Here is a 13,451-nt window from a genome sequence, read left to right as displayed (position 1 = left end):
TACAAATAAAGCCTGTACTGTCAGTAGCCATTGAGATATTTGTTTTGTTTCAGGGAGTGAAATACCCTTGGGCTATTCCAGTTGATATCATACACCCTATGGAAGACATGGCCTTAATCGCTCACATAGAGTGTGTAGATTTCAAATGGAGTCACTCACTCAGGCAATCCATTTGAAACACACACTCCCTGTGTGGAAGATTCAAGTTATGTCTTCCATAGGGGGTGTATGGATCACAACTGGAATAGCCCATTCAGATTGCATGTCAGGTATGTAGTGTACCGTTCCCATCTTGTGACATCACACCTGTTAAATAACAAAACATTTTGTGCCTCTGATATGGGATTGCAAGGTGACACAATATTAACCTCTCATAGATCCAGTAGCACTTGCTTTCAGTTTATGGAGTCCATCTATATATATACATCAAACTCAATGACATTTACAAAAATAGTTGTCCTGAGGGCGAATGACTTATCACTTTTGTTCAATTTTTATAGCCTGCTAAGTGCAAGTGCTAGTCTCACATCCATAACATGCCCAAATGTGAAATAACTTGCTTTCCAGTACCAGGATACTGATATAAAATGGAATGGGCACAAGAAATATGTGGATCCAGAATCAAATTCAAAATTGATTTGTGTAAAAATGTCACTCCATACAACATGTGGGTAATTAGATGAGAACAAGCTCCTTGTGGAAAGGACTTTCTGCTAGTTTATACACTCTTAGATAGCGAGAACCAATCAGAGCAAGCGTTAGAAAAATCCAAACCATGCATTGATAGTGTACATTGTGCACTCCGCGTACTACGCTCAGTCCTTTTGCATGCTTCGGGTCGCATAGGTTTGATTCATTTGGGCGGGTTAATGCATTTATATTTGGCTCTATTTTCCAATATTTTTAGAGATAATTAAAAAACAGCAAAAATCATGTTTGTTTTTTTGCTTCTCGTGTATGAAATATGTTAATGAACGCGTACTTGCGCTGATGTTGATGTGTCTAATGCACTCCCCCTTTGGGGCTCGTGCATTAGACACATCAACATCAGCGCGCATGCATTATTTTGTCAAATTTATCTCCCAACAAGTAATACGCGTTTATTAACCAATAAACAGATGTTGGTGCCGTAACTCTAAAAGTTAGTTGTGTTTATCTGTTTTTGCACTCATCAACTGGGAATGGATGTTAATTGTTATCAAACTATTTCAATTCCATTTTCATATATTCTTGAAAATATGTTATTTTTTTCAACTTTATGTTTTAGGACAATGACAAAGACAAACCCATAAATATCTGACATTTTTACATCTATTTGAGTGACGACTGGAAACCAAATTATTTTGATTTTAGGCCCAAGCCTGGGTGTGAAATGATAAAAGGTTCAAGGTTAACAACTTATTAGCTACATATACAGTTTACACATTTTTTCTACATCCTTGGAAGACATCTCAAATGTTTCCAAACTATGCAAGTCAAAAGTAGTCTCCATTCAAATCTATATGTTTGGATTCACATAATCCGAGACTTGAATGAAAGTAAATCACAAGTTATTTGGCTGGAATAAAGGCGAGAATTTTTGACTTACACACTTTGAAAGCATTTTATATTTCTCATACAACTCTTTACATAAAATCCACCTGTATAGGATGTTATTTTCGAGTAGGTTAAATTTTTGTGTGATTCACAAATGTAGACAAAGAAAACAACAAATGAAAATATATTTATATAACAGACTAGAGTTAAATGTACATGAAACTTCTTGTAGATTTTGAGAAATAAACAACTTGCAAGGTGCAAAAATACCAATGTATACTGTAATTGTTTGCTTAAAAACAAATAATGATCTACTAATTAATGTTCTTGGCACTTTAAACATCATTAATTTTAGATGTAATTAATGACCATCACAGAGATGGGATAAGTGAAAACATCTCAAAGTTCAATTCAGCAAAAATATTTTTTCCCAAGATTCACTGGGATTTTTACACACCACAGTTTACATTAGTAAAATGAAGAAAGAAACAAACAAAGGGAAATGTTTATAGGAAAAGTATCTTTTGACCAGGCCAAATTGATACCATTCTTTTACCCCTAAAAGACATCATGGATAACACAGCAATACATTCCTGATAATCTCAATAGATGATGACCTTGTATTATTACTAAAACAGTGCTTTGTCAAACTAGATGGACTCTTATTCACTGATCACACGGTCATCTCAAAACAAGGTTCTACCTGCAAAGTGTGTGCTGTGTGTACGTAGTACTACGTACGCCTGTCAAACGCATGCTTTATTGCATAGGCTTTGCAAAAGCTATCTGGCGAGTTGCAAGGAAAGTGTGAGAAACAAAAATACACGCATGCGTTTGCAAGGAGAACCTTGTTTTGGTAGCAAGATGGCGAATCTGTGCAAAGGGCAAATTGCTATGATTTCTTCTTGACTGCTCTTTGCCCGCTTAAAACATTCATGTCCTGCAAGTTAAGGAAAATAAAAGATCCCATCTAATGACATACACCCAGACCTGTTTTAGTCCAAGCCAAGCTGGTTCTCCTTTTGAATACCATCAGCCAATATTTGTTCATAGTTAGCAGGTCTGTCGGATGTATATTAGTTCAATTCAGAATACTTTTGTTTTTGCATTTGTCATCACTTGTGTGACTGACACAACTCAACCGTCTGTTGACTTAAAGTGGTCCTCATCCACTGTGGAATAAATATGTCCTTCATTGCTCAAAAACTCGACAGCATTCCTGTGAAAAGATAGAAATGGAACAAAAGATCAGCAAAATGAAACTACGGTGGGTAAAAAACTTCTTATTTAAAATTGTGTGTAACTTCTGTTGTACATGTGGACTTAAACCTGTCACAGTGGAAACAACTGCTTTTCTTACAGTGCCTGTGTCCTCTGACTGGATATGATGATGATGATTATACTTATCTATTTAACCAATCAAAATAGAGCTTTTAGATCTCTTGGTCTTAGGACTTTTAATAAGCTTACCCCCTTCAGCCCTTACTTTTAGGAGGGTTGTCACACTGTTTGTCAGGGGGTCAAACCACCATACTTTTTATTTTACCCTCACACTTTTTAGCCAAACCCTTTTTATCAGGAATTGAACCTCCACCCTTTTGCGACCAAAGCTTACAACATAGTAGTTATCTATCAAATTCGGAAGACTGGATATCATCACTATTGCAAATTTTAGTCACTTTCAGGTTCATTTATCACTACCTGTACCATCATAGTCCACTACGGAGCATTTATATTTTTCAATTGGTAGCTAAGTTTACCCCACACACTTTATACATTGCTCCCACACTTTGAGAAACCCACCTTTATAAAATTTTAACCCCCACCCTTTTTACCAAATTCCAAACCCCCACAATGTAGAAAGTATGCCAGACAAACAGTGGTAGGGAAAGTGGCTGAGCTGAGTGTAAGTGCAATTCCTATGATTTTTTTTACAGAACTTTTTTCTGTACAAATTTTTACACTTTCCCAGGCAAATCATTGGGCCCTAATCATGACAAAAGAAACATTTTTTGGACCGATTCCAATCATTGCCGTTGTCCCAATCCTTTGTCTGGTGACTTTTTATCATAATTATGGTAGATATGAAAAAAAAGCTACACAATAAGACTGGTAACTATTATGACCTGTGTTGTGTTAGTGGATGCTTAACTAAATAGCATTTCTTGATCTATTCATTGTTGGTCTGTGAATGATGTGATTCATACTAGAACTGCTTACAAGGCATTAGCCAGAGGGGTGTCCAGGTGTCATTTGGACACCCTGTGTTCAATTTGGACACCCTAAAATTCAGATTTTTATAATGGAGTGAATTGGAAGTGGACACCCTGATTTTATAGAATAAGGTATTTTTGACCATTTTGGACACCCTAAAGACATCCCTCTGGCTAATGCCTTGACTGCTTATTATGCCAACTGACTCTCAACTGATGGGTGTGTATGCACATTTGTGCATGTTAATTTGAATTTATACTTGATCGCTTTTGCAGAAAAGCGATTCTCACACATCCTCCGTGTTTACTTTCGTTTTCAGAGCGTCAAGCCGATCAATTGATACAAATCACTCAGACGAAAATGATATCGCTTTTGCAATTTGAAGAAATCTCAACTTCAGAGCGATGTCGTTTGTCGTGAATGCATCAACCAATCATTTACAACCAACTGAATCTATTATTTTGCTAATTAATTTACCTTTCTCGATTATTAACTTTCGGTAATTAATTAATTAATTCAAAGCAATAATTATTGACAGCAATGGATGATCGAAAAGTGTATTTTGTGGTATTTAGAATATCTTTATTTTCGTCTGTAATCCCTATCGCCGTGATAAGTATAGAGGCAAAAGTGATAAGTATAGAGGCAAAAGTGATAAGTATAGAGGCAAAAGTGATAAGTATAGAGGCAAAAGTGATAAGTATAGAGGCAAAAGTGATAAGTATAGAGGCAAAAGTGATAAGTATAGAGGCAAAAGTGATAAGTATAGAGGCAAAAGCGACAAGTGATGCATCTCAAAATTTTCCTAAAGCAATCGGCAATCCGAGTATAAATTCAGCTTAATGCTACATGTTTGTTAGTAGATGTTTGCTTACCTGATAGCCTCTCTTTGTATTCCTTTAAGGTTGCTCTGTAACTCATTCATACTGATTCCCTGTTCATCCTGACAACTCACTATCAACTGTTGAACCTGTGTGCATTCAAAACATAGAATGATTGTTAATATTTATTTTTGCTTACAACTGTATTCTAACTTGTTCTAAACTAAAATTGAAAGAGTGACAATAAGAAGCTCCGTTACCAAGTAATTTTGAGATGGGCAAATCTATTATTTGCAACTTGTTGATAACAAGGCTGCTTGTTTACTCACATCCAGCTGTTTTGTTGATTACTTGGTCCACCAGGGTTGTTAATCAGTTTCAAAAATGAGATGTCAAAATTAAAGCAATGCGTGATTTCTATAAAGAATAGATACTTATTTGTTTTCCATGATACGTCAAGTGTTCACTGATCACAATTTGTCCCCTTTTAATTTCGAGCCAACAAATGAGGTAAGACAAAGAAACTTGCTATTTCATTCCAGCACCTATAATTATCACCAATGCGTAATTTCTTGCTCACCGATCGTTATCGAGAGGAGCTTCATGCAGCTGGGAGGAATAAATAAGACGGATAACTTGTCAAAAAGACTGTTTATTACAGGGGTGTTAACCACAAATTAACTCGGACCGTTAAACCAATACTAATATAAGATTGATTACAAGGATTTCTGAAACAGGCTCCCGATTCTCTCAACTTCTTTATTTTAACCTCACTAAGTTGAACATAGGATCAGGTGTATGTTGGGGGGTATTCTCTAATGACATAATAATATCTCACCTGTCTTTGTACATTATTAAGTCCATTTGTAGGTTGCATTGGTGTGTTTGCCATACCTGGTCCACCTTTCATTGGTGTTGTAAATTGTTGTTGCCCACCACCAAATGTACCAGCACCCTGAAGTGGGAAGAAATAATACACCATTGTGTTATGGACTTGTGTATTCTTTTGAATAATGCTTAGGAAAGAGGAAATACGGAAGAAAAAAGATCAATTGTATGAAATGAATATGGATTTCATCATTTCAGTCAATATAAATGTATTTGTTTACTAGCATAACCTTACTTGTATCATATATTTTTTTATTTGACAAAAAATATGTAAACAGAGAAAATCAAAACCATTTCGAACTCTTTCAGTCTGAAGCTACTTTGTTGATGTGATTATATACCGGTATTACAAAAACATCTATTATACAGTGGAACCTCATTAACACAAAAACCCTGGAAATACAATTATTTTAAGTCCCAAGCATATACCATTATACATTTTTAGTGATTTGATAACACAAAATGCTGTTAAGACTAACTAAAATTCAAGGGCCTAGCAAGTTTGTGTCAATGAGGTTCTACTGTGCCTAAAAATTACCAAATTCAAACAATATTTAATTTAATAACAAAGTTACTAAGTTCTCTATGTGAAATATTAAATGTGACAAAAATGAGCATGAAGTCGCCAGTTGGTGGTTTCAAGACGTTCCACTTGTTCAGTTGATCTTCTTTGTTTGAAGACACCTGTATATGCTCAATTCTCTTTTCAATTTTGTCCCCATTCGCAAAGGACATACCACTGCCAATACAGGTGTCTTCAAGCAAAGAACATCAACTCAACAGTTGGAACATCTCAAAACTCCCAACTTGCTACTTTACGCTCATTTCGCGGGATCAGGTCACATTGTGATATAAGTTGTATCATATTGTCAAATAGACAACATAGTGATTGCAGGAATGCAATTTGTATAATGTATACTCCTATTCAGAGCAAAATTCTCATTACATCAAGTTAGGTATGGCTTCAATACCTAACTGCCAGTGTCCTGACAGAACTGCTGATTAGAGCTGGTTTCTATTGTTCAGTGTAAGGGTTTGAAGCCAATCCTTCGCATCATGAACTTACTTGAGTAGCCATTTTGGTGAGTAGCATATGTGAATGTACCACCTCCAGCATGTGCACTGTAAGCTCATTCATATCTGTTACTGGCATTATCTTGAATGGACCTATGCTTCTCTTGCCACCAAATGTCCTGATGTTGCCTACCACCTTGATGTAACTGTTTTCTCTGAAGCTTTGTGGTTGCTCATCTTGGGGAGCAGTTTCCTAGAAAAGATGAAGAAAGAATTTATTATAAACATGCAGACAGATAAGCCAGAGGAAAAAACACAACCGCCTGTGTAGTCCCTGCATGTTATGGAGAGACCGAAATTCTCCATTTTGTAAATTGTTAAATTTGATGGTGATTTCTGTTTTCTAAGAATAACCATAAAAAGTTTACCTACTCTTAGGGAAATCTGATTTTTTCATATTAAAAAAAACATCGAAACAAAATTTAACAATATATTTTTTTATCTAGAAACACTATATCCAACATGGCAATTCTTCACATGTTGACCTTGTGAAATCGGTGATGTAGCCGAAAAAAGTCATGAAACTGCAATGACCCCTATAAAGGTATGTTATGATAAGTTTGAAGTAAATTTCAGTGAAATATTTAATGATCGGTTTGTGCATTCTGTTAAATGTGCATTTGAAATTAGACCCGCATAACCTAAATTTTGCCTGTTGTAAAAGTCCATTTTTTCATTTAATTCCAATGTTATGTTTCCACACTATTTATTGAATGACTGTGACACTACTACTCACATCATTATCAATCCAATGCCTGATATCAATGGTTGGTCCTGTCATGTCATCTAGCTGATACAATATATTAGTGGACGATGTTTCTACCCTTCTGATAACACCAACAACTGCAACCTGCAAGTATATTACACACAAAATCAAAATCAGGAAAACATATCAATGCGACTGATGAAGTCTGTCTTGCAATGTCTAAAATGCATCATTGAAACATCATGTTTAAAACACAGAAAACTGTTACTCTGCAAAATTTTCCATATATCATATTTGGTAAACTATTTTAGTTATTCTACTTGACTATTTGGGAAACTACATATCTTGGTAATTCTACTCCATTTGACAGTCCCCCCATTAACCCCACCAAAATGCAGATTTTAGGTATCACTCGGTTGAAATCTCACACTTTCTCATGACACATTTTAGACCTAACCTGAAACATTTCTAAGTGATCAACAAAAATGATTTGATGCCTATTTCTAAGTGATCAACAAAAATGATTTGATGCCTACCTCCCGGAAGGTATATATTGCTCTATGGCATCAGCCAGTGTGACACACATTTTCATCAGTTCAAACTGAATCATACTGCCTAAATCAATGAATGGAATTGGGGTTATAAAATCTAAAAAACTCCATAAATAAGCATCTGAATGGCAAGTAATTTTCATGCTGATCTGATATACTGCCAATGTGCTCACTATAATCCGATACCATATTGGTTCATTTTCACATCATGGATTGACTTGAATCATCAGCAACAGATGGGTAATAAGTATGTTGACTTGAAACCTTGTCGGTTCATAGCATAGTGCACAATAAATTGACATTAATTGATGGCTATGCTAGAGGCCGAAGTTTACCGTTTTCTAAAATCCATTTTCCGTGTTGTAATCCGTGTTGTAAAATTTGTAAATCCATGTCATGAATAAAGCATAAAATGTATAAACAATGATATTAATATCACAATAAAGTGTTCAATATCGCAATCAATATGCTCTGATTGGAATGTTCTCACAATAATAGGCCGACTATTACGATGTTTGGAGGGATAATATACCTTTATTTCGGTATTATTAAACAGTATTTTTATCATAAAATTGACATACACAACTCATGATTGTTTTTAACATTTATTTCTCTTATCTTTTAACAATTTTTGTCACATCATACAAAAATGTAATTTTCCGTGTTGTACCTCCGATTCCGTGAATGTCTTCTGTTTTCCGTAAAACGGAAAACTTCGGACTCTAGGCTATGTCTTACCTGATATACTTCAACCTCTCCTATTTTGAATGACTCGTCAACCTGTGTTGCTGATAACACCTGTGCTATTGTACATGGAATAAGACTCTGAACTCGCCTTCCCTACAAAGAGATCAAAATATCAAAGTTATATCATCGCAACTACTCTTTCAAAAGCACAATAGATATAACATTTTTTAAAAATTTGGAATATTTCAAATCTGGATTATGACGAGAAAGTTATGCATTCATACCATTCATGCATATATTAATTAATTAATTAATTCAGGTATACCTTTCCTCCTCCTCCTTGTGATTGTGATGGGGAACCAAAACCTCCTCCTCCTCCTGGGGAATTGAACCCACCACCTTGCTGGTTGAAGCCACCACCACCACCACCACCGCCATCACCAAATCCTCCTGGAGAAAAAGTAAAATTCAGTCAAAATAAATCAAGAATAACAGAGCTTTCTCCTTAAAATTGTATACATGTATGGCAAAGGCAATAAAGAGTCAGTTGGCAGCAGGGGTAGCATTAAGGTCCGAAAGTCGGGGGTTGTTTTCCCGAGCTTGCAGAAAGTCCAAATACATGGGGTGAAATCTCTGGGGTGAAAAATATTTTGCAGTGTAGTCAGGGGTAGGAGTAAGGTCCACCCCAAGCTTGCACATTCCCAATATATGGAAGGTGAACAATTAATATTTTTTAAATTTAGTGGGTCATTCACCCCCGATTGGGGGTTAACGCTACCTCTGGTTGGCAGCCACTATTAGTGCTTGCCAATTCTGCAGAAAAGCTACATTGTAGAGCAAGGTCACTTGCATTTTAATTTCGGGTACCGGAATTTAGCATGGAATTTCCTACCCGGGTAATAGGCTACTCGGGCCGGACTCAAATAAAGTCCTGGGACTCACTCACACGGTCACACCCTTACAAAATACCCATTTTGTCTTCAGGGAAAACTCTATGAGCTCATGAATAATTAATAGGGTACCGGTACTTTATCAATGGAGATGTTTACGTCTTTTGACTTCTTGAATTATAATTATAATGTTTTTTGTTTGTTTTTAATTTGGTACCGGTAGGGTATTTCCTACCGGGTAATGTAATCTCGGCGGGTACCCGCTACCCGCCGAAAATGCCAGCCTTAGTATAGACTATGTCTGGTTCCATACAGCAATACGCAGTATTGCTGTATGGTTGGTTCCGCATGAATTGAATAATTCCGCATGAATTGAGACGTCGGAGCCGGTCAAACACAGAGGACTAGCCTACATCCCGTATCCTACTATCACTCAAAAGCAAATCTCTTCACGAATTCACTCACCTTGCGATCCTACGACCTATATCATCAGTTGAAACAAACATCTAAATTTCCAAAAACAACTTGTCATTCCTCAAAACTACAAGTAACTTCATTAATAAAAAATTGAAATCTTACTATTACCTGTTATTGAAAATTTTGTTCGATTTATGTCAACCAAAAGAACGCACGAGTCGAGTTCAGTTGACCAAAATGGTATCTGCTGCCTCCTGGCACCTCAGATATGACGTCAGTATCAAGCTGCTTATTAAATATTCATGAAAAGGTCACAATCGGTGGATCGGATTGGTTGAAATCAACGCCATGTTTTTGACCTTACAGGGGTCTGAGATATGCATATTCATGTATGAAAACAGCGATGCGGATATAGTATCATCACCGGGACTGAGAAATGCGACATTTTCGATGTTTGTACCGGGGAATTTCAGACACGGAGACTTCGCGGAGATTTCTGCAAATTCGTCCTTAAGTAACCAATGGGTTGGGGATCGCATTTTTAACCATCACTAAATGTTTTGGAATTGCGGTCGGCCAAAAAGTAGACAGTTTCGGGGACTGTAATTGGTGTAGATGTCACATTTTGAACAGTGAGCGATAAGTGACCAATTTGATGCTCAGCACAAGTGTTTATCTTTATTACTCAGGGTAGGTATAGACCATTCACTCGGTCGGACATCCGGGCACATTGTCCCCTTTGCACAAGTGCGCGCATAGCAACCAGCTCGAGAAAGGGGAACTGCACATGCGCTGCACATGCGCACACTGGTTTTACAAGGCTATTTCCCCTTTGTGACGTCAGCCCGACCCAGACAGGGTCTAATTCTGCATAAAACCGGGCAATGTTATTTCTATAGATCTGCTGCGCATTCAAATTGCATTGTATTTAGGTATGCTAGGTGAATTCAAATTTGCCATCAAATTGCATCGTTTTATATATCAAATTAAAGCCCTTGAGTAAACTAAGCCAAAACTGAAAACCTTTTTTTTCATAGCACTTTCCGTAGCAAAGTTACATCTTGTCAAAGATTGACTTTCATCAAAAAGATTCAGCTAGCAAAATTCCCCAAAAGCGGCATTTCGGGGTGTTTCTAGATCTTAGTCTCATGGCGATGGCAGCTTTTTTTAATGGAACTGCTATCAAAATCCCTCTAAAATTCCATGTGCGACTTGATAAAAAACAAAAAAAATCATATATTTGGGTCAAGTGAAGTATAGAAAACATATTTATGTAGGTTTCCTTCACCCACCTAAAAAAAAAAAAAAAAAAATTCAAATTTCTATGTAAATCTGACTAGTAAATGTGTTAACTAAGGTTTGCCTAGGTTACCTATTGTATTGCATCGTAATTTCATTTGTGTCTATATATATGCTAATTAGCTCTAATTATGTTTACACAACATGAACTCACGTGTTTTCAAGCAAATTCGCCGATAATAGGTGATCAAAAGCGATCGGAATGTTACAAAAGTACAGATCGCATTTAGTTTACTTCATATGAGATGATCTTTGGAAAAATACGGCATAATTTGTCTTGGTGTTTGCGGAATGCCATGCAGTAAAATATTAAGGCCAAGTAAAATAAAAAACATGTTTCACGTCCGGGTTTTTGAAAAAAAGGAGGAAGAGGGGGCTTTTTATTTTTTATTGCAAAATCGGTGTAAATACCCATAATTAGAGCTGTTTTAGCGTATACAATAAGGCCAAATAAAAAAAATAAACATGTTTCACGTCCCCTCCCGCTTCCTTTTTTGAGGTTTCCTCAAATATATTTTTATTTTTTGAAATTTAGCTATAACTTTTCAAAAAATATGTCTAGGAAGTTGGGATGCTTTCTATAGCCTTGTTAAAATACAAGAAACAATTTAGGAAGGTTTTGTGATCATTAGAGGGGGTGCAACTCCCAGAACAACAAATAAAAAAGGGCCTCCTCCTTTTTCTAGGCATTATTGTATACGCTAAAACAGCTGTAAGTATGGGTATTTACACCAATTTTGCGATAAAAAATAGAAAATAAAAAGCCCCCTCTTCCTCCTTTTTTTCAAAAACCCGGACGTGAAACATGTTTTATTTTTTACTTGGCCTAATGCCTGGAAAAAGGAGGAGGCCTCTTTTTATTTGTTGTTCTGAGAGATATGCCCCATCTAACTATCACAAATCCTTATAAAAGTGTTTCTTGTATATTAGCAAGGCTATAAAAAGCATATCTACTTCCTAGACTTGTGTTTTGAAAAGTTATAACTGAATTTCAAAAAATAAAAATAAAATTGAAGAAACCTCTAAAAAGGAAGCGGGAGGGGACGTGAAACATGTTTCTTTTTTTATTTGGCCTAATACGTTGCGGCAATTCATGATTGACAACTAACAATCGGCGTGTCCTTCGTATTATCCACTGTCAATTTCTTATCCACTCACTAATCCTCACAAAAGCTTTGTGTTGATTACGTAATGTGTGGAGGCAAATTGCCATAAGTACAATGAAATAATGAGTACCCCGGTAGGGCGGGCTCCGAGGCGGGTTTCTTCTTCATCTTACGTAACAGTATTGTTCTCCAATAAAACCCGGAAGCTTGTCGTTTGGAGCTCTAGCTGAAATACAGCAAGATAATGTAAAGTTGTTTTCTTTAAACTTCCGTGGTCCGGGTACGCGCTGGTGAATTGCGATCGCGTAGAAGTGACAGGGTCGCCTACTACACGCCGCGCCGAAGACCAATGGGTCAGCCGGCTTGTTGTCAAGTGCATTAATCAGCCAATCAGCGTGATTGTTGATTGCTTTTGTGTTTACGCTCGTGTACGCGATACGCACAGGCACGACCACGGAAGTTTAAAGAAAACAACTTTAAGATAGTAAATGTAAACCTGTATTTTAGCTAGAATATCTCGAGCTAGCCCGACCAAGATATTTTTGTCCACGTCTGGTCGACTGGCAGTCTAGTGCAACATGCCCGTCTAGCGTCTTAGCATTTACAATAATCTCATCGTTACTAAAACATCAACATGACGATGAAAATCCCAATTGTACATGTAAACACAAACGAATTACATGTACAAAGCTATTGTAAAACAAGACAATGTAAACAATACAATGTACACAAGTTGCGGAGCCGAATTCGTCACCAAAGTTGTCTACTGTTCGCTGTTCTTTTTTGCCAATTAACAAGCATACAATATAAAAATACGTCATGAAAACAAAGTCTTACATACCTTGATTGCCCCACATTATGACGGTAAGTATTTGTTGTATTTACGTTTAGAGTTAACAGATAATTTCGCTTTTATTTGGACTTGCGTTCGTGACAATTTCGCGGGGTTTTCTGAAGGTGAGCAATATGGCGCGCCATAGGGGTCAGTACTGTCAACCAATCAGCAACTGGTATTTTGTGGAAGGGTCATGCTTCGTCATTACCAACAACAACAATTCCTTTAAAAAGCACATAGTATGGCATACCTGAAAACTTTTATACACTTTTTTCAATAACAAAAAATATATAACTCATTAAAATACTGATAAAATGTTTTATCTCATCAGTATTGTTGCATTTTAGGCCTACTCCCTGACCGACTATCTGATGAGGTTTTATTTTCTCATCAGGACGGTCATACATGCATCAACTCGGATTGCCCT

The 13,451-nt window shown here is 36.6% G+C and overlaps 1 protein-coding gene across 1 annotated transcript; it reads right to left on the bottom strand.

Moving 5' to 3' along the window:
• Positions 1-943: 943 nt before the first annotated feature.
• LOC140166363 (replication protein A 32 kDa subunit-B-like) lies at positions 944-13,181 on the bottom strand. Its single transcript, XM_072189808.1, has 8 exons — positions 13,031-13,181; positions 8,803-8,927; positions 8,529-8,630; positions 7,270-7,383; positions 6,526-6,726; positions 5,410-5,526; positions 4,626-4,720; positions 944-2,755 (listed from the first exon to the last, which is right to left on the bottom strand). Exons 1-8 carry the CDS (start codon positions 13,044-13,046, stop codon positions 2,674-2,676), a joined length of 852 nt encoding a protein of 283 aa, XP_072045909.1. The 5' UTR covers positions 13,047-13,181; the 3' UTR covers positions 944-2,673.
• Positions 13,182-13,451: the final 270 nt, after the last annotated feature.

This window comes from Amphiura filiformis, chromosome 12 (assembly GCF_039555335.1).
Source record: "Amphiura filiformis chromosome 12, Afil_fr2py, whole genome shotgun sequence".
NCBI lineage: Eukaryota > Metazoa > Echinodermata > Ophiuroidea > Amphilepidida > Amphiuridae > Amphiura > Amphiura filiformis.
This window is presented reverse-complemented; position numbering and strand designations above follow the sequence as displayed.